The sequence below is a fragment of the Camponotus floridanus genome, unplaced genomic scaffold (assembly GCF_003227725.1).
Source record: "Camponotus floridanus strain SB8 unplaced genomic scaffold, Cflo_v7.5 scaffold45, whole genome shotgun sequence".
Taxonomy (NCBI): Eukaryota; Metazoa; Arthropoda; class Insecta; order Hymenoptera; family Formicidae; genus Camponotus; species Camponotus floridanus.
This window is the reverse complement of record NW_020229603.1, coordinates 513,614-537,263: the sequence shown is the minus strand read 5'-3', so window position 1 is coordinate 537,263 and position 23,650 is coordinate 513,614. Positions and strand designations below refer to the sequence as shown.

Here is a 23,650-nt window from a genome sequence, read left to right as displayed (position 1 = left end):
TTTGTAATAAATTTTGTAATAAAATTTGTAATAAACTTTGTAATAAATTAAAAAAATAAAATAAAAAAAATTCCTCCTCAAGTATCTCCACCTTATCGAAGGCTTTTGCCGGGTGAGGAGGTTTGTGCACTCTAATGATCCTGAGAGCTATGCCGGCGGTAACATCGACTAGTATTCATGTAGTCTGTTTTTATATTTAAGATCATCTTAAATATGATTAAATATAATTAGATTGTATCTTAAGATTTAGCCAATGAAATGGCCATTAACATTTTCAAACTTTAAGATGATTTTAAGTATAAAAAAACGGACTATAAGAATATTAGCTGTAGTTACTGGTAGGGTCACCCATGCCGGACAGGTCGAAGAGTAGGAGTCAGACTAAGAGAGATACAAACATTATATATATATATATATATTATATATAAAAATATATATATATATATATAATATATATATATATATATAAGACAATTTCATCAATTTTTTTCAGTCGAATTTTAAAAGATACATGATAAAAATTATAAATTAACTTTTTCTTGCAATTTTCCTTTGAGCCAATAATTGTTTCTATAACGACACTTGAATTCTATTATATTTTATATTTTAAATTTGTCGTTCATTTAAATGCAGTTCTCAAACATTTTCAGATTGAAAATAATTCTCGCAGATAAAATATGAAATGCAGAATCAAATAATTCACAAGTAATGAAATATGACGATACATTAATAATGTTTATTAATAATTAATTTAAGAATTTCAAGAAGTAGAATATTTAACAAAATTTATTTTATGTTATTTATTTTATGAAATATTTCGTCGACGACGAATTACTATTACGTGGCCTTCATTCTTTGTGACGTAGGGCAATGTTTACACGGTTGCCTTTGTGTCCGCGCGATGAGACTCGAGTGGGAGGGGAAACAGAGCCGCTCCGTATCTCGCATTATTTTTCAATCATTCCTCACGGTTACTTCGACTTGAATAAAACGCGAAGAACGAAGTGCGTGATTTTACATAAAAATATATATTTCAACAAGATTTTAAGAGATAAATAATAGGAATTATAAATTATCTTCTCTTTGTGTGATCTTTATAGCTGGTAATTTTTTTAACGATACTTGAATTCGATTATATCTCGCGATTTAAATTTATCATCGATTTAAATCAAGTTTATCGAACATTTTCGAATGAAAACAATCCGCATAAATGAAATGTGAATCGTGAAATCAAATAATTTATAAGTATTGAAATATCGTCATCAATATCGTTTATTAATAATTCTAGAAATTCAAAGAAATGCCAAATTTTGCCAACTCGAGACAGCTTATTTTTAAAATAAAGTTTATGACACATAGATTACGGATATGCGAATCTCTAAATGGACTAAATTATCGTTTAATTTTAATTTTTATCCTTTTAAAAAAATACTTATTTTCTCAATTATTTTCTCCGAAGTATCATAAACTTTAAGCCAAGAATAAAGTCCAATCTCTAGTTGAGAAAATTTTGGGTAACAAGCTTATGGGCATTTGTCGATACTCTTTATTTTATATTAAATATTCATCGATAACGAATAAATTAACTGTTCGGCCTTCACACACAGCCTTCGTTCTTTGTAACATAATGTTTATACGGGAACATTTTTGTTGTCATTCGCACGATACAATTTGGAGGAGATGCGGCAAAAGTCGCTTCGCATATATCGCATTCTTTCCATTATTTCTTACGGTTATTATAAACGATTATTATGAGACATTGTTATAAATAATTAATATTTGATTTCTTACTAAGTATCTCGTGCAACTTATATTTTTTTACTACAATAAAGTTATAATAGAATAAAGTATCAGTCTCATGTTTGTCGAGAGTGTCATTCAAAGCATCGTGCGATTGTCATATTCTGATTGATTGTTGATTAGTACATGTCCGAATATAATTAAATAGCGTTTTCGCGAGTGAGTATTTTATCACTGTCCTGAAAGAACAACAGAAAAGGAGTACATTCAGGTACCGAAGCTTCATTAAATTTATATAATGTGATTAATGAATAATTAATTTGCATTAATAATATAATCGATATAAAATATATAATCGATATAAAATATAATATAATATACAATCATAGCACGTAAAATATTTCATGACTACGAATTATTAATAATACAATGTGTTCAACCTTGGCGACGTAAACAAAAACGCGCTACTTTATCTCGGCTCTCGATTCTATTATCATTCGCACGGTGACTCTCGAATAAAAATATAATAGCACGAGACGTTTTGTTAAATTCATTTTCTAAACGCGATCGCGATCATTATCGAATAATTATTTAATATAATAATATGTAATTAACTTTTATGAATATATAATCGATTAATGTGTAATTAACTTTTATGAATATATAATCGATATAAAATATAAAATCGATATAAAATACAATCATAGCACGTAAAATATTTCGACTACGAATTAATATCATGCACATGATTTAAGGATTGCAATAATTTTAGCAATAATTATTATATTAATAATTTCCACATTATTTATCGTAACATCTTTACTTTTGTGAATTAAATTTCAGTTTTCCTTTATTAAAGAAAATTATTGTCCTGTAATCTTTTATTCAATAATATATAATATATAAATAGACACCTTTTTACACTGAGATAAAAAATTGTTATATTTATTGCATATATGACATAAAATCGGAAGCGCAACAATGATTTATATTACATCATTGAATGATATATAATGAATTCCACACATAAATTATATAAATTATATAAAATTATATATAATATAATTTTCTCTCTCTCTTTCACAAATTATATTATATCATAAATTTATATAATATAACCCTCCCACGGGGTACACCTTGTCGCGGTGGGAGGGCTTAGTACTTGGATGGTGCCTTGAAGTTTATTTTAAATTTTTTAATTTAGAATAAATCTCAAGGAGCCTGAAGAGAAAGCTAAGTACCCTTTCGCGTCGTCGGTGCCGTCAACGTGTCGCGGACGGCGGCGTCTCGTTACCGTGTTTTCGCGTTTAGCTTTTTCGCGTCATCGCGTCATCGCGTTTTCGCGTTGGACTTTCTCGCAATCCCAGTTTCATTTATTTGTCATCGAGTTGTCATCTTCCGACGTCAATTAACTGGGATGTCTCATTGAGTCGTTGCTGCAACGATCTTTTTCACGCCTGGTGCAACGCGGCACTTAGGTGATGCCGGCCGCACGGATGCCAGTACTGTGTATGTGGGCGCGCGGTTTTGAGCTTTTGCTCAAGTTTGGCTGATTGAGGTCACGCTCTGCTTCGGGCTCCAGTTCGGTACGGATCGGTTAGGATTCGATCGATTGCTTGGAATCGTCGTTAATGGATACCTTCTCTTGTTCCGTCTGAGATAGGATATTATGCGTGGACAAGAGTCGAGTGAACTTCATTCGCGTTGATTCCATCAATCGATAGTTTTCTTCCGTTTCGGACTTAACTCTTGTTCGGAGGTAAGATGCCGTTGAATTCCCGACCTGTTGACTCGAAGATGACTCTTGTAAGTGAAACGGGATTTTCGCTCGTACCGAAACCGGGAGTGCCGTTTAAAGTATATATATATTAAATATATACATCGCGCGACAAAACAGAAAATTTTTAATCGTATCGAATAGTGCGGGAATGCCGTTCAGTATCGCGCGTAAAATAACGAAAATAGCGATATAAAAATATCGCTCGCGAGTGCGGGAGTGTCGTCAAAGTATCGCGCGTCTAACTGAGAGGAGGAGGAGGTCTAGGAGAGGCATCAGGCTTCAGCAGAGCAACCTTCTGGTAAGCAATTTATTTATTTGTAATTGTATATTAAATATTAAATATGTTTATTATAATTTAAATTAAACAATTAATCGCGTAATTTGATTTTTTATTTATATAATTTAAATAAGAGAGAATTTTGAAGAAAAAGATTTTTATATAAAATCTATAATTTTATAAAATTAGCTATATATAAGCTTTTATAAAGTATTAGAGAATTATTATTAATATTTTTTTCTCAAATTTATAGAATTATTTTATTAATTTATTATTATTATATGTATCGAATGTAAAATTCAATACATGTAATAACTTTTGAAATATTAATTATTTGGATGTTATTACAATTTAAATCTTCTATTTGTTATAGATCAACCTAACAAGCCTGATGATTTGAGAGGAGGCGCAGGCCTAGGATAGGCATCCTGCATCGGCGGAACAACCTGATGGTGAGTACTATTTATATTATTTATTTATATTAATTATTATATCGCGTACACGTACTAATTTGAGTCATTTATTTGAATGATGAAACAAGAAAGATTCAAAGAAAAAAGGTTGTATGTAAATAATCCTATAAAACTTTCTATTTAAAAAAATAGGTTTTTCAAAATTTTAAAAATTATTGCATATTTATTTATTTGTTTATTATTGCATATATTGGATATAAAATTCGATGCGTACAATAATAATTAAATATAATGAAAGATTAATTATTTTAAGACCTGCTAATTATATGAAATTTATATTTGTATGTTACAGACAACGTAGCTTCAATATTGACAACTCCGCTGTTGCGCATCAGTGTCGGTGAGTGATAAACTTTTATTTTGAAGCAATGGATTTGTAAATGCATGTAGATAAATCTGTTGCTTCTAACTCTCGAACAGCGGGAAAATCGCGTGTACGAATTTTGATCAATTTTATATCATAAAAAAATTTCTTTTAAATGTATTTATATCTCAAAATAAAATTTTATATTAAATTTTTATATTTTTCAAATTTTTGTTAAAAGGGAGATGATTGTTTACAAAAATTAAAGGAAAAAGAAAAATATTTTTAAAATAAAAATATGATGATATTTTTATTGCAAATTTTATGCAAAACATACATATATAAAATATTTATTTCCATTATATATGTATATGAGATTTTCATTATATATATGAGGTTTATAACACAGTTTTATAGATATATATTTTTAATAACCTGCTGACCGAGAGTTAAAATGCATGCTAATTATATTCTATACATATATGCAATAGTTCATATTCTATTATTTGACGACTAAATGATGATAATTGAGGGTATCTAAAAAACGATCGTTTGATTGTAAATAAATTAATTGAAATTGCCGGATAATAATTAATTGACAATATGAAATTATTCTCCTTGCTTAATGCCTGATTCATAGAAATCGAATCAGAATGAATAAGCCAGAAATAAAAATATCTAACTGGCTTGAAAAACATGATCAATATTGACCAGAAAATGTGTCGCCTGGTTAAGAGACCTTAACCTCGACTATCGCGAATTCGTGATTAGATACTAGAATTCCTCTTTATCGCGGATTCTCAATTAGGGCTCCCCAAATCTCACTTTATCGCAAATTTCTACTGGCGTAAGCCAACAGGTAGGGCGATTAGATCTATTAGGATTCTTAGGACTATTAGGGCTATTAGAGCGATTAGGATTACTAGAGATATTAGAAAAAGAAAATATTTCATTTTCAAGGATATTTTCATACATTTTATATACAAAATTACATATAAATATATTACATATAAATAATTATAAAAAATAGTCATACAAAACAAAACAATTTTTTTCGAACAATTTTTATCTTTTTTGATTAGATGTATTTCACGTCACGTTAAATTGAATGATTTTATAATAAAGTATATTAACAATTGCGCTTTTTCCTTTCGTGTTTCAATCATTCGGCGGAGAAGTTCTGTCCCTCATGTCAGGTGGGCTAGCAAATGCGTGATTTGTACTGGCGAAAAATCGAAACGATTCTCATTGTGGAGAGTTATTTCTTGTCGGTTTTTGTGAAATGTATCCGCAACGCTTAGTTCGGTTTCTTATTAAAAATTGGAAGTTCCCGTTACAGAGTTCGAATTAAACCCAGATTTTTTTGACGGTTTTTGGAAACGATGTTTTTGGCAGTGATTTAATGACAATCACCGTTATTTAAAATTGAATTACAAAACTTATTAAATATATTATATGACGGCTATTTTCTTTAGGAATTTCTTACAAAATGCATCGAAATTCCAAATTTACTCTTTCTTCATTGAAAGAAACATAATCATTAAATTTATTAATGATTCTTTTGGTAAAATATATTAATATTTTTTGAATCAAATAAAAGCAAAAAAAAACAATAATTGAGAAAATAGAAAAAAGGTGACTTCAGTGATTTCAAGATCTTTTAAGAATGTCTGAGAACAAATAGCCACAGAAGATATTTCGAATTATCATAAGAAGAAAGAAGTGTGACAGATATCTATGATTTTAGAACGAGAAAATTCGACGACGATTCATTTCAACAATTTGTAAACTCGAAGAAGAGGATATGAATGGAGAATACACTGAATAGAAATACATAGTAATTAGGAATGAAAAGATAGCTTGCAGCTGTATAAAACTCGCTAATAAGAATAACACTTTTTGTATAATTGTTATACAAAAGTATAAGTATATTTATAAAATATAATTGTATAATTATATTTTATAAATTAATATATAAAGCATTAAGCATCAAAATATTGCTATAAAAATTGCAAAATCAAATAATATAAAATATATTTATTATATCAAAATGAAACATTTTCGAAAGTACATAAAAAAAAGGAAAAGAATATTTGAGAAATATTTTGCAAAGCCTATTTTTCGACCTTAATGTTTTGTACGTAGATCCTTCACAAAAATCTCAATTTCGTATTTTATTAATTCTATAGATACATCAGCAATTAAATCTTTAGGTACTTAAAAAAAATACTCTGACGAGTATCAAAGATCAATTTATTGTTAAGTATATTAATAATATATAATATAATACTTAGAACTATTTTAATACATAAATATCAAAGAAAATAATCGTAACACCATCTTTTTCGATAGATTAATCTGGTCAGAAGATTTACTAGAATTAAACATTAGAGAAATACTGTAATCTTTCAATGTAACATTCGAAGATAAAATGAATCTCTTTCCATTTTCATTATTATATTGATATCTCTTTATTTACAAGAAGTGTGCTGTTTCGTAAAAATATTTTACCGTATTTCTCTGAGTAATTAAGATCAATTAATAACGCACGTTTATAATTAACATGAAAATTGCGGCATCAGAAACATGTAATTAAAAACGCACACATTCATTCTTTTGAAAGCGATCTAACAGTAAAATATCCAACATTCATTCGGTATAAAGTTCATAAGGTATAAATATATCTCGACATTAACACATTTCTAAAAAATGTACAATGTAATATGTTTACGATTTTTCTGAACCACTGATATTTATAATAAGTAAAATTCTTCGTACGCATGATATAGTAAAATATTTTAAAAATATTATAACGTTTACAAACTTTATAAAATCGTATTGACAAAGTTTACAAATTGTTGACATCTTAATAATTATAATCGGCTTAGTTTCATGACTAAAGTCAAGCCACAACTTCTTAATTATCTGTCTTGTGATGCGACGTAGTGGATATATCAATGCTAACAATATTTTTCGAAAAACGGCACCTTTATACATACGTAAAATATATATGTAATTCTAATATATTTCATGTAATATTTTAAATTAGATAGTTATTATTTCCATGAGAATAAAATATTAATTGTTCAAAAAATTGACAATAATTTTTAACACAAATTAAATAAACATACCCGCATATATATGTAATTATATATTATATAAAGTAATTTAAATAAAATTTTGGCACACATGCATTAACCTAAATTAAAAACTAATACAATTAATTTGAATCATTGAAGATTAATATTTTACGCATGTATGTAGGTCGTTATTTCAGGATTATATTATTTACATTAATAAGTACAATATTATCGCGCATAATTACAATATTTTCTATATTATAAATATATTTCAACGCTCAAAAAATTCGTCAAAAGGCACACCGTTAATATTTTTTTATTACATTTATCTCAGAACACGCTGTTGTTTTAACATTACATTCAAAATAATTCAAATAGATCTGCACATATTCCGCTAAAAATAAAGTAAAAAATTTAATTGTTCCTGTAACAAAGATAATGATTCAGTATACTAAAATAATAATAACAAATATGTTTTCAATATTTTCTAAAATGATTTGAAAGATTGAGAATATTAAAAGCAATATGTGTTGATCATAAAAAATCGGCTACTATCATATTGATATGTATGTACATAATATGCAATCTCTCTCTCTTTCTGTTATTATAAAACAAAATAAAAAGACCACATTTCTTGCGTTTACTAATATAATTAATAAAATAATTAAAATTAAATAAAAATTGAAGTACATTGGAAGAAAAGTTTGAGAGAAGCTTATTTATAAGATTTTAAACTATCGTCATTTTTAATTTTTATCTTGACACTTACAATAGGAAAACGAGAAATTTCTTTGTATCTTTTTAATTAAATCTATCAATGCGGAGAAAACAGAAACTTAAAAAACTATCCGCTATATTTACAATTCGAAAACTTAAGACTAGGAGCTGCCTCTGGGCAAAGTTAATATCTTCGTTTCTGGAAGACGTTGATACACTTTCGAAAAGTGAATCAAATAGTGAAGTGAGAATTGCGCCTAGTGTATGAAATTATTGCTAATTCGCTAATAGCTAAGAATGATGAACTAATGTATAGATGATTAAATCTAAGGTCAGTGGTGTCTGCGGGACATAGGCGAAGTATATTTTTTTTCATATAAACAAATATATACGGATGGAAAAAGAAAAAGCGTGGAATCTGCAGGCTTGTTAGATTTCCGCGCGATACAGTTTTGCGTCACCTCGAGGAGGAAGTAAACTTTTCTCCTTTTTTAAAATGTAATAATTTGTTTTTATATTATTAATCGCGCTGAGGAAGGATCAAAGACGATCTAAAACGTTCGTTATTTTTGTAGTTATTAGATTTGAAATAAACAACAATCAATAAGAAGAAAGTGTTGTTTTTTCTCATGCGTCTCAACTATTGCGCTGTGGCTCTTATGCCAATTTTGATTTAATTTTTATAAATATATAAACATAAATTTTTTGATTAATTCGATTGCTGAAACCATTTTTTAAAATTTCGTTTAAATTTTTTTAAATTATAAAATCAATGAATACAATCTATTTGAAATTCTAATTAGAATTGATTTTCAATTTACAAGAATATTATTTGATTATTTCGTAAAAAGAATACACATAAAAAATGTTATTATATACTTAATTTGCTATCTTTCATGTAAATTAATTTTTATTTAATATTGTAAAAATTTTTAATTAAAATTGAAATTTATTTCAAGAATTATTAATCATAAAAACCTTTCTTATTTTGAGCATTTTTTCGTTTATTCATTATGTTAAAAACTAGTCGAGCATTAAAATATTAAGACTCGAATAATTGTACTCGAATAAAAGGAGAGTCGAGGCCCGACCGCTCATTCGGCGCCCTTGACCGGTAGTGAGATATTGCTTTGTCAGCGCAAATCCAAAAACAACGCTCGTCCTTCTCGAAAGATCTAATAACAAATAGCACGTTAAATTTAAACGTTGTTTCCGTCGAGTTCATGAAAAATCTGGATCTTTCGAGAAGGGCTTGAGTATAAATTGACGCGATCGATGAGCACCTGCGCCTTTTATCGAAAAGTTTTTGACGCGCTCATTTCGTTTTCGGATATTAAAAACGTTCTTTACATTGCTCGCGGAATATATTTATTCTCTCCGTTGCTTGCAGAACTCTAAAATTCAGCTTGGATTTTTCGATCTTTTTTTCGTTGTTAATTAAAAGACAGTATATTTGTAACTATATTAGAATAAAAGACAAGACTTTTTGTACATAGATATATATCGGGACTTATCGCTTTCTCTTTTTCTCGTCGGAATCTTTTTCTCTAGCGCCACGCTCACTTCCCGGTCTATTTCCGCGCTATCGCAATCACATTACAACTGAGCATTTTCTCCCAATGGATAAACGGAAAAAATTCCACAGGGAGCAAGTGATATTTGAGCGCATTTATTTTGAGCAAATTCTTTATATTTTATGCAAAATTCTATTCTCAGTAGTAACATTAAAATTTTCAATATTTTTTAAGTTAAAAAAACTAAGTAAATATTTTTCAAATTTTTTCAAAATTATAAATAGCAAATTAAGTAAAATAGTACACTTATATGCATTTCATTAAAATTATTTGAACTATGTTATCGGGCTTTAGAAACATTAGAATGTGTCTTAAGCGTTGACTCTCGTTGGTTCGCGATAAAATTATTATCGATCTCCCTTCGCGTCCTCGCATGCAACGTCACTGACCTATGCAAAGTGCGCCTTGCACACATTTGCTCGAAAGGCCTTTCATGGACGGAATGGCTGATAAGGATGCGATTCTCTCTTAAGATATTTACTAAGTACTTATCATTAAATAATATATGAATGCACTCTATGCATAATTTGTAAACAAAAATTTGAGCATCGATTTTTAATTCGTGCTATTGATATCATTTTAACGATTGTGTAATATGCATTGTGAAAGAGCAATTGTAAAAATATTTTAAATATTCGTTAGTGCTTCTCGCATATATTATTAGGATAACTATTATTTAAGGGGTAACTATAAACTATTAGGATAAGAAAATTCAATATAAAAAAGATAAGTTTAAAAAAAATGTCGAAATCTATTTTCATAAATAAGAGCTATATTCACTCTGAAAATTTTGAATTTGCATTGATGCACAATGCCTTTACTAACAAAAAGATAGTTATAAGAGATGTCGAAAGAAAGTCAATAAAAGAATAACTTTAAATAAACGAGAAAATAATTTTAAGGCACTTATAATCTTTTTTATAGCGCGCGGAGATGTTGGTATTGCAATTTCGTTGAAGCTGCTTCACCATAATGACAGTAGCTTAAAACCAAGAGTCGACGAGATTATACTGTGCGCATCTGTGCAAGTCTCGCGAGCATGTCGCGTTAATCGTGTTAAATGTTAATTAAGTCACACAGCCGCATGGTTCGCGGAGGCGTGATACGCATTCACGAGTCACTCCAAACTTACGGTACTATATTATAATTATACAAGTAATTAGAGCGATACTCACAATCTCGACTTAAAAATATAATGCGTTGTTATAATGCAAATGTTGCTTTTCTTCTTGTTTTAAATGTAATTTAGAAATGTAATTTGGAAAAATAGTAGAAAACAATCACATACGTTATATATTTCTAAGTTTTGATAAGATTGGTCATTAATATGAAGCTATTCGCTTCATGACTCGATATTTAATGATTCAGAGATTATTAAGAAGAAAATAAATGAATAATTATTCTATGCAAGGCTGTGGTTATTCATATCAACTGTGAATATTGCTCTTAGAAAATCCTTAAAGTATATAGAAAGAGTCGCGCGAGCATTTAAGAAAGATCAAATGGCGATGAACGATCTCTCTCATTTAATCGTTCTTTACTCTATTATGCGTTTACAATATCTCAAAAAATTCTCATTCATAGAAACGTGAAAAACCTTATGAAATACTTCAATGTACAATTACAAAATATCAAATAGGAGAAATAGTAGCCACGTCATTTCATTCATATGTACTTCGCCACATCCTATTTCCATTTTCCTGCTCACTTGAGCCAGAATCATTCAAGATTCCGATAAAACAATTTTTTTTTAATATTCTGAATATTCGAATATTTTTTCCTTTCTCAATAAAAATAATTATTATCACAAAGCTTGTTCCAACTTATTTCGCAGCGAAACTTTAAATTGTGTTTTTTTACACGTACAAACATTTTCATTTCCTTTTAAAATCTGTTTCGATTTAAAATCGAGAAAAATCTTACGCGTATCTTTTCATGTTCTGTTAAATGCTAAATCTGTAATCTTAAAATGAGCTCTCATGAACTTTTGTTCTAAGCTGCGCGGTTTCTGGACTTGGTGTCATTGCCGGATTATCATACGCATAATCAAGAGTGGTATCCTCGCTGGCACATCGCCGTGATAGAGGAGTACTCGTGGTATTCGGTGTAGTGCTATTCCCGTTACTATTACTACTACTATTCTCGGTAATCTTGGGTTCTGGTTCAACTGTGGCACTTATGCTTGGTATAGTCAATTTGAGAACATTTTGTTTATTCACAGCTGCCTCGATGTCGTCTTTATTTTTATTGGCTACCTGCGAAATTTAGATCAAAGTACTTGCAATTCGCCTCGCGCAAAAAACACTTTAATAAATTCGTTACGATAAACATCCATTGGCTTTAGAAAGTAGAAAAGTAGAAAAAAATATAAGAAAATTTTTTATTTTTTCTGAGAGAATTTGTATATTTTTTAATTCAATTTTTTTTTATTATTTAGCTAAATTTTAATTTATTTCTCTTTTCTTCTTCAGACGAGTTCATTATATTTAAACGTTTAATACAAACGAGACTGTCGTAGCAAAACTATGAATTTTTTGAAAAAATTCATTTTTATAGATCACACCTTACCTTTGCGAGCTTCTTTCTGAATACGGTTCGCAAGGTATTTTGGATCCTTTCCCATCGTATTAAAGTTCTCCCCAGCAGGTACAACATTCCCAATAGTGAGAAGCAGGTCAACGTCGTTGTGATCACGAACCAATTCTGGAATCTTTCCACCTTTTCTATAATAGAAAAATAGGTTTTAGAGAACATACTAAGGGATATATATATATATATATATATATATATAATATAAATGGATCGATTGAATGATTATTTAGTACAGTATATTCAACTTATCTCGGGAATCAAAAAATTCTATGTAACATATTAAATTATTATAAACATTCTTATAAAGTAGATAATTTAAAATAATATAATTCATAGAGAATTTCTGTCATACAAACAGAATTATAAAACGCTTATACGTGCGCTATCATTTTTTTCTAATCACAAATTACGTGAGAGAAGTCGATATAAAATCGCACTTTAAAGTACATATTAAAACTTTTAGATAATTTTATAAGAAATTACTTAAAAAAAAATATGTATATTCTGCTATAAGAAGCTATAAAGAAGCTGCTTGCATACAAATAATTATAAAATCAGCAACAATAAATAATGTCATTTTTCTCATAATCATCTTGTGGCTGCCGCGCGAGAATTACGAGTGTATGATGCTTGTGCAAGATTTACGTCGTTGAAATCTCCGACTCGTCCGACTTCTCTCTCAAGTGGTATTTCAAGACTAAATTATGCGCATATTCTATTCACACCTGAGCCCACTCACCTCTGAGATCATCGTACCGTCTATTTAAATCCATACGTTCCATATAGCGCTGATCATCAAGATAAACTATAATCAAAAACAATCAATAATTAATTAATCATTTCGCTCATTTACATCATATTTCTTAAGCAAATCTTGCCAATGTGCACAAGAGTTTTTACACTTATATTAAATATACCTTGCATTAACACTAATTTATCAGACATTTACTTAGAAAGCGTTACGGAAAATAATCACATTAGTAACGTTATAAAACTCGAAGGTTTCTCCAACCGTAACTGTTATTCTATTGTATGCCAACTGCGTGAAAGGGAAATTCGTAATTATTGTTCGTATGAAAGTCGAATCAATTATGTTTTCAGAAATCTGAGTTACAATCCTTATCACACTAATCCATCAATATACAATTTATCAATATTTTGTAAGATGAAAAAGTATGAGAACAGAATATTTTAATGAAAAAATATATAATTTTTTAATCCAAATTTTTAAAGATTAATTTTATTATATATTTTTTTGTAAAAAATATATATCTTTTATATATTTTAAACTCATTTTAATATGTCAAAATAAGTATTCGTATTTTTTCCATTCCCATTTCTTTTCTAACAAATCTATTTTAAAGAAAACTGCATTTCTCCCATAAAATTGATTCGACTTACGTGCAATCGATTTATTCATCTTGCACACTTTCATACGCTTCTCCTCGACACTTTCCATTTTTTCTTATTCGAGTCAACGATCTACCTGTCATAAGGTGCAGGTTCACGTGCGCCTGCGTAAGACAGGAGAGGTCGGTTACGATAGCAACTTGCGATGCAAACAATTCCGACCTACGGTTGGCTTACTTGTAGCACGTGGGTGCGCGTAATCGCATTCCCTTATCGCAAATGTAAACGAGAGATGACCCCATTCCAAACTGAAGAAGGACGCAAATGTTGTACCTGGGACGGTGAGCTCGCGCGGATCGATTTACAGTCGCAATGGATAAAATTCGCAAGAACGCTTTCGAATTGAAATACGTAGTTTATAATTACGAAATTAAGCCACTTTAGCCTGGTAAAGTCCAAGAAGTTTTATTACATACTATACATTTTGCTCAAGTATCATATAATAACATATTTTAATATTTTTAATTAAAAATAATTACTAGAATAGAGCAATATTTTTAAATAACAGCTATAAACGAATATACTCCGAAACAATCTTGCGTTATAATTATCTCGATTACTTATTTAGATATAAAAGAATTGGTCCCTGTCGACCTAATAGCACCTATTTCATAGAACATTTTTACTAAAATGTTCAGCGCGAGAATTTGTACATAAGTCCGACGTGAGTTTACCGACATAACGTAACCGGACACCGTAACGAGGGTTCTCAATGGAGAATCTGTCGGGCCATGGGGCCAACGGAACTCCACACGGACTATTTCACTACATCAAATCCCGTCACGCAAAGGAGCATCCTTTGATGTAGAGGCACAGCATTTCATTCTACGCGCGTTCCCCGATGAGGAGCGAAGCCGCGGTTTCTCCTACCTGTCGGAGCATGAAATACATCTCCCCTTCCTCATCGCGGAACCGACGTTGAATCCCAAGCAGGAGTAGAAAAGAAAAAAGAATGATATAGAGAAGGGAATGAAAGAGGCTGAAAGAAAAAGGACGACGGGAAAAGATGGAAGGGAGGAAGAAAAGAAGCTAGGTGACTCATCGACCGCGTTCGCGTGTGGGAAGTCGGTAGGGATAGTCAGGTGCAAAGTCAACGGACCCAGGCTCGACAGAGGTGAACGATGGCACCGCGTACTGCTATCCGGTTTCCCATACGTATGTTGATTTGTATGAAAACGAAAAACCGGAACGATACGATATGTATAATAATAGGTTTTGAATAGAAAGAAAAAAGTTGACCGACTTATAAATTCAAGTTCACGAGATATAAGTCAAAATATTATCAAATAATAGAGTCCGATATGATCTTAAAGTTTGAATATTTTTAATGATTTGAATAATATTTGATTAGCTAGGAAACCCTCTTTGCGATGAATTTGAATGTTAAAATGAGTGATAATCGTCTTTTTTAATCCATCAAAATATCCAGTCATATATCGATGGTGCATTTATTCTCACCTTGACAAGCTTTTATGCATTCTTCTAGTTGGTAATTGTGGTTGTTCTTGTCGCACACGACTGCACAGGGTCTACAGTGCATGTCGAAATCGCTGCAATATTCCGACGCATTGCAACGTTTCTCGCCACATCTGACACCCTGAAGATCAAGATTGGCAAGCGAGACATCGGCCAATATAATAGCAGCTATCACTATGAATCTCATGCTGTTTACAATCACATCCGGAAACATTCGGTTAAGATAATCCCGGTTCGATGCGCGATGGACTTCGTTGAAATGATCAACCGGCTTGACGCTCTGCTCTCGCATCCGTTTTATAATTCTTCTTTTTTGCCTTTCTCCTTCTCTCGAATCACAGATTTAGGACACGATCGTAATTCGTCCCGCAATCGATTCTTGCGGCGATTCTTAACGGCACTCGAACGGTATGCCTTGAGCAGGCTTCATACTGGTGGTGCTAAAAATATTATTATTATATATTTATTATATATTATATTATATTTATTATATTAGAGCCGAATTCATAAAGAAAAAACAAAGAAACAAAAAGTACACATGCATATTATTATATAAATAAAGGACTGGTAGTATAACAAGATAAATTAACGAAATTTCTCGTTTTTACATTATGATACTTTTATATGATATGTTTTTGCATATGATGACTTAACTTGTAAATATTAAGAAAAATCGATTTAACCGTATTTCTATTAAATAATTTTGTAAAAATATAACTTGGTATTTCGAAAGAAAATGCATATTTATTAAGCATATTTATTACTTAGCAAATAAGCAAATACTGACGGTTAAATATAACAGATTTTCAAAATACGCTGACGAGAAGACAATATAAGAATCAGAGAAAAATGTTGATAACAATCAAGAATCAACAAATAGAGTCCAGACATTTAAATTATATAATCTCGAGTAATGTATATGATTTAATAACTTGAAAAGTTATTCTCAAGTACTTTTCAACTGCCATTAAAATTAAAATGATTCTCAAGCATAAGAAGTCATATTTTTAATCTCTAATTTCTTATAAATTATTATTAGGATCAAATAGTTACAAATTACAGTAAATATATAATAAACCGAAACAATAATAGAAAAGGCTAAAGACCAAAGATGTTAAATATTATAACGATATTTAAAAGTTTTAATGAAATAGTAACGGACATAATTAAAAGATTTTTTATTTTTGAGTAATTCATGTAATTTATGTTCATTTGTAATTTATGTACCATTAAAACTTTTAAATATTCTTATAACGTATTTGATTTTTAGCCTTTTCTATTATTGTTTCAAATTGTCTATACAGACCAATTTACCTTTTTGTTTCTTTTAATACATATAATAAGTATATATTTTCTGATAGAATTGTACGTTGATCAACAAGAGTTTATAATTATATTTTACAAACGGTTTTAATATGATCATTTATGTATCAATTTAAGCTATATATTTAAAAAAAATGCTTGTATATAATATACGTGCATATAATACATGCCATAAATTATACATTTTATTTTGCGCAACTGTTAAAAGAAAAATCTTATCTTTATATTTAAAAAAATAACGATCCTTTTAATCTAATTTCTTCCGATAAAAAATCTGAAAATTTCAAATCGATATATGTGTAATATGGATATATATTATAGATTCTTATTTAGATCACAGCACGATTCAAATCGAAGATTTGAAGAGACTCTCTTCTCTCATCTCTCTTTAAAGGCTAAATGTATTTCTCATTTTGTTGATTACACTCGATGTTGATTACACTAACGTCTGCCATTCTTTCGGAGCTGTGTCTACAAAGTGCGTTACGTATCATCTCGGTTCGAACACCTGTGTTAACGCACATACACGAGCTTGGATGTATCGAACTAGCCTCCGATGTCGCGTAAGATATTTTCATGGTTCCTACCGACAACCTCATTTTATTATCACGTCGCGGACTATGTTTTGTAAATTATTCGCGGTCTGTTACGTTGTTTTCTTCAGAGAGTCACATATTTTTCCAGTTACGTAATATGTTCGCGCTCTACGCGACGAACATATATCTTAATAACATATATTTAAAACTATGATTACAATGATGGAAATATAAAAAAATTGCGGCGTATAAAGAAGTGCTTATATAAATTTAAGAAAATGATTAAATTGAAAAAGAATAAAACAGAATAATATAAAACTATGTATACCTTTATGCGTAATAAAGAAGCAGTACGATTGTTTTTTCGAAATAAAATATAACGCGAATAATGAGAGACTAATATTCTCAGGGCCGCGTCGTATCGCGTTAGTGACTCATTCTTCGTATCAAACAGCGAGGTAAACGTTTACTTCGTGCCATTTTCTACGTACATACCTTAGTGAAGAGAAGGAAAATTATCCGCGACAGCGACTTTCGATCGAAGTCGTAAAGGCTGAACTATATATTTTGACTAATCAAAATATTTTGTTATGTCGTGTTTTTGTAAACACATACCTTTTTAGCGTTTTGTACTTATATTTTCAATTCTTTTAAGCAGAATTCTACAATTAAGATTTAATATAATAATAGAGGATGTAACTTATTTAGAAATTTAAGAAAATTAATCAAAATTTAGTTCTTAATAAAACATTTTAAATCTGAATTTAAATTGTATTTAACTTTTTGTGAAATTAATTGTTCAGTTGTTTGCAACTCATACAATTGTAAAATGACTGCTACCTTGAACAATATATTATGATTGATAACATAGTAATGTTTAATACTTAAGTAACATGTAGCGATCAAGTTATTTTGATTTTTTTACCGAGAGCTCGAAGGATGTACGTGTCTTTCCTTACGTTATATTATGACATATCGCGTGCTTTTAGGGCACATCCACGCCATTTAGTTACCGGATACTATATATTTTTCATAAACCTCACTCGTGAGTACACGCGAATATATGTCGTAACGCAAGTTGCAATGTGCACCAGTGAGCACCGTGGTACATCTGGTACCAAATGCATACAATGTGTCAGACAATAGTTTAGGGTGTTGCCTAATGTTGTGTTGTGTAACAATTGGAATTTGAATGAGAATAGCATAGTCTCGAATGTTTGTCGAGTGAAATAAAACGATGGTTTTATATGAATTATTTAAAAACTATGAGCAGAATTTAAAAATCGTTACATATTTATTATAAAAAAGTTCCCTCAGCTTTTTATTATAAAAGAAAATTGAAAATCTTATATTTCATTTCTCTTATACTATTTTATATAGATTATTACATATTTCTCCGAAAGTAAAGTTTTGAAAATTATTTTCTGCTAAAAAAAATGTTGTGTCCAAAGAATACCGACAAAATTTTTAATTTAATAGTTTTTCATATATAATAGTTTTACATGATTAATTTTAAGGGAAAAAGCTATTGATGTCGTACAATTTAAAATTTCACACATAAAATATTAATATGTATTAAAAGCTTTAATAATATTTATATATAAAGTAAATTTCTTTTTTGCTAAAAATTTCATTAGCTATAAGTATTAGGTAATTGCTTAATGCTTAATGTTATAAATTCATGTTTGCACTCCGAAAAAATGTCAATGACAATATTTGTATCAAACAATTTTTACCTCCTGTGTAATATTGTCATTTAATATTAATTCAACAGTTAATTATCATATAATATGTTCTATGTAAACTCGCAAGTCTACTTTTCATTAGTAGCTGTAAAGGCTCGAGTCCGTTTTTCATCCCGCAATAACGGAAAGCATCGCTAACTGCTCTCGACGAGTGGTTTTGGCGACGTTCGCCGAGGAAAGTCCGAATAGAAGTCAGAGGTAGGCATTAAACGCGCCAGAGGCAGTCTGGACGAAGGAATGTTGCCCGACTGGTTCACGAAGAAGGCTTTTACGCATGGAGAAACATTACGGGTCGAACGCGTCGTCGATATTCGTACGCTCGAGCTATAGCCATGATCGATGAAATGAATCATGAATCAAAAAGTCGGATATTAATATAATATTAAGCGATAAAATGATTGCATAATCGAGGAACCGAAAGCAGCATAAGCATTAACTTATGCGTAAATTTTATTTTCGATATCTTGGACTTTTCCTCCGAATTTGAACCAGATATAATGTCAACTAGTTAATAAGAAATATCTAAAAATTGACCCTAGATTAATCCGTAATTTCGATCTTAGAAATTAATTAGACATTCTTCTAGATGTTTCGGGTTTTACGATCTTTTGTGACTTGTGGACTTTGTGATTCGAAAACATAAACGAGATAAGAAGATCATCAATCAAATTCAAATTTCAAGTAAGTTAAGAAATTGCAAATACTATTATAATTCAGCCACGTGACTCGGTTGTTCTAATTAAAAAGAAACTGACTCATTTCGCCACGTACTCGGTATCTCGTTTCTTGTAACATCTCTCACGGATTGATAACGCTACGCAACATACTGCTTTACAGTCACGTTATTTACGTCAGAATGAATATTGTCGCGCGAAAAGACGCGTCACCATCTTCTCACACGCGCGGTCATCTTTCTTATGACGAAACATCGTAAATCATTGCGGAAGCATTCACAGTCTTGAAGAAATCACGCTCGCGTTTCCCCGTTTCCTATTTCTCAGGTAATCAACACGCGATGAAGTAGAACAAACGTTACTCATTGTCAGACATTGCTGTCCCGTATAATTACCTACTAATTAGCCGCTCATTATGAAACTGTCTAATTGTCGGTTCAGATATTTTCAGACGATTTCTTCATGCAAACTGCAACGGTAGGACGTCACGATACTCATTGATTGTGATTGTGATGTCCTTGCGCGAGTGAGCGAGCTCGTATAATGCATATTTAACGAGTTTTCGGAAAGCATAGTCTAATACCGGAAATACACGTACATTATTGGAACATTATATGGGGCGATAAGCGATATAAATGCTTGAGTTATAAGAAAATACTAGAAAAGAAAAAGAGAAATCGCCGGATTCTTCGACCGTTTCAAATCGATTATTTCTTAAGAGAAAGTTTTTTTTGATTAAATATTATGATCTTTCGTAATTTATATTACACATTTGCTAACTAAATACTGAAATATTTCAAATATTATCGAATCGAGATCTTGAAGTTCTATAAAATTTAGAATTTTGGTATCTTAAAATAAGATAAAAGTTAAGATTTCACTACTTTTGTATTTATATAACATTTAGATTTATATTTATACATTTAATAATTATATTTCATATTTATATTTCAATTCTTTTTAACAATAATAGAGATTATTTATTTTATCTGATATTAAACAACAATTTTGCAAGGAAAAATTGATTCGAAATTTAGCAACTTTTGTCCCAAACATCGTGGAAATCCTAGCGTATGGTACCGGCGTTTCCAAGCAGCAAAGATCAATATTCGCATAGAGAAACAACGGATCGATGTCGCGATAAATCGTGAAATTATCACGACATACAAGTTCATTCGTCTTATCTGCAACTGTGATCGTTAAAGTCTCCGCGGATTCTCCTTACAACGTCTTCCAACTGTTCATTACGAAATATATTCTGCGCTCTTTGAATATACGCACTTTATTATTGCTTCTAGCTTGGTAATCGGATTCTCGCGCATCTAATGACAATGATAAACTCGACGATAATCGACTGACGATTTTTTTTTCAATAGTAACAATATGCGCGAAATTGAAAGCATATTCGCTTATATGTATCGAAAAGTTACCAAAATCAGAAAAGAAATTCTAATTTAAAAATTCTCTTTTTATTTAAGAAATCCTAAATCATCGGAATATTTTTCAGACATCTTATCATAGATTCTGGATTCTTTGGTTTTTCTCTGATTTAATTGAAAAATTGCAAACTTTCTGCATTAATTTTCGAGAAGATAACAAAAGATGATTTACGTGTAACTTTTTTTTGCATAATTTTATAATCGAGAAAAATCGATGATGAGAGATCCGCTTACCGAGGTCATCCGTATAATAATGCAATCCGCATCGCGCGCGCGCGCACGCGCGCATCCAACGCATGCACCCACGCACAATCACGCGCGATGCACTGTAACGTCGTCGAGTTCCTGCATCGCGGAAGATACAAACGCGCACATGCAAACGCGGTAAAAAATAATCGCGCACTATCGACGGCTTTCCGCGCTGGACTGTCGATCGCACGAACGTCAAACCGAAGCGAGTCTCGGCGACGGCGAGTCCAGGCCTCAGGTTCCCTGTAACTCCCACCTTTCTCTCGGAGAAGTCGGAGCCATTTCGTCCCCTCCAGTCGGCGCACCTGTGCCTCTCTTCCCCTCACGCTCCCGCTCACCTAGTCCTCCGCATCTTTCCCCCTGCGTTCCATTGCTTCTTTTTTTCTTACCTGCCATTTACCTGTTGCCAGCTTGCGCGCGCACTCGCGTTGACGTCGGGATACCGTGGCCGATACCGCGGATGGCAGGCACGTGTTGACGTGTACACAAGCACGTGACCCCCGAATTGCGAAACAAACGCATCCTTATAGGGAAACCGAAAGGACAAAGGTGCGATCTTTATATTCATTCCTTTACAATCCCTTTCTCTTTCTTAGAGGAATACAGGTATATTTCTTTAATGTAAAAAATTAGATGGATTAATCACAAATTCATAACATCATTATTTAAGAACAGGATTTTGACATGAAATTGAAAAATCATATAATTATCTATGTTATGAAAATAATTTTAAAACGTTTAATTGTGTTATTATTAATACAGGATATTTCTTAATAAGTACGAAAAATTTTAGAAGATGATTCTTTGCCGAAAATTAAAGAGCGTTCTTTACATAAACGTATACTACTACATCCTTCCCTGTGTGGAGTTATACTTCTCCAAAAATGGGGGTAAAAATTAGATTTTTATTTTTTTCTTAAATTTGGAACAAGTTGAAGAAATGAAATTAGGTGGATTTTCTACTAGTAAAAAGGTTATTTATTAATATTTTTCTCAGCCTTCCGTATTGTTATAAGAGGATGAAACTAAGAACCTCTATTCTCCAATTTTTTATTAAAACTTTTTAATGTTTATATGAAAAATCTTCTTTAATTTTCGACAAAAAGTCCTCTCCTAAAATCTTTCGCATTTTATTAAGAAACACCCTGTAAGATAAATGTAATATTTGCCATCGATGAAATTTCTTGCAAAATGAAATAAATAAAATAGTATCGCAGACATCGGGATAGTAAAGGTGCACCGCAGATGTAGTGGGATGACGACATACATATTTATTGCGTATTAAATGTTCATACAAAGATATAACAATGACTCTCGCGTATTCGCGGCGCTACGGGTGCTAACATTATTATTGCGGATTAATATTGTTGTTTCAGAGGAAACGAGTTATTATTGCGCATAAGAAGGTTGATTGCATAGGAGGGACGATTTGTCGGGCGGGAGGTCGATATGTCGAACTATTTGGTGCTGTCGTTTCTGCTTATATACGGAACGGATATTGCGAGTCGTGGCGAATCGTTCTCCAAACGATAGCGCGTTTCGACAATTAGAAAGGCGAGAAACCTCGCGGCTTCGCTTCGATCGTCTTCGACTCTTCTTCGTTAGAGTTTCGGTATTCGCGTTGCACGAGATATGCGTGAGTGAGAGCTATTAAAAAAATTCTAATTGTAAAAAAAGATTCTAAAACCTCACACGACACCCCTGGTTGAGTATATTACTCACTGACCATAGGTACCCGCCGATTTCATTGCACTAATGTGTTGGTCCCTATAATCATTGAAGATATACCCAGCGCATTTTAGCCCTCCCAATCATTTGTATATATCACTATTAAACCATGGCGTGCGAACGTAATCGAATGGTCAGAAAATCTCGGTAAGACCATGGGTACCAAGAGCACTTCCAGAAATCTTCTTCAACCAGGGACGTATATCCGCGATACGGACGACGGAGATTCAGAGAATCGATGAATGATCGAGGGGGAAAGAGAATGAGGACGGTGATGACTCGTAATGAACGGAAACGACTTGCTATTTCTCCGCCATCCTCGCGAGCGGATTCTTTCTTTGAAAAATCTCTAATCGTGTCCGGTCCCGTTTCTCTGACAAAGATGAACACCTCTACGATAATCGGAGACTTTGAGCTAGGTCCGGTAATTTGTGCGTTTGTTGTTTTTGATCGTTCGTGGCTTCTCTAACAAATAATTGTCGTGAACACCCTGTATAAAGTATTCTCTGCTGTTTTCGCTCTTGTCTTTCTCA

The 23,650-nt window shown here is 31.3% G+C and overlaps 1 protein-coding gene across 1 annotated transcript; it reads right to left on the bottom strand.

Moving 5' to 3' along the window:
* Positions 1-11,452: 11,452 nt before the first annotated feature.
* LOC105249327 (protein grindelwald) lies at positions 11,453-21,626 on the bottom strand. Its single transcript, XM_011254699.3, has 5 exons — positions 21,375-21,626; positions 15,406-15,863; positions 13,277-13,342; positions 12,514-12,668; positions 11,453-12,200 (listed from the first exon to the last, which is right to left on the bottom strand). Exons 2-5 carry the CDS (start codon positions 15,713-15,715, stop codon positions 11,910-11,912), a joined length of 822 nt encoding a protein of 273 aa, XP_011253001.1. The 5' UTR covers positions 15,716-15,863; positions 21,375-21,626; the 3' UTR covers positions 11,453-11,909.
* Between the last annotated feature and the right edge of the window lie 2,024 nt (positions 21,627-23,650).

What these genes read in the sequence shown, in the direction of transcription:
- LOC105249327 (XM_011254699.3), bottom strand. Translation starts at nt 15,715, where the DNA reads ATGCGAGAGCAGAGCGTCAAGCCGGTTGATCATTTCAACGAAGTCCAT. An exon ending in ATGCATAAAAGCTTGTCAAG is followed by an intron (nt 13,343 to 15,405) that starts GTGAGAATAAAT and finishes TTTTGATTATAG; the next exon opens with TTTATCTTGATGATCAGCGC. An exon ending in ACGGTACGATGATCTCAGAG is followed by an intron (nt 12,669 to 13,276) that starts GTGAGTGGGCTC and finishes TTTCTATTATAG; the next exon opens with AAAAGGTGGAAAGATTCCAG.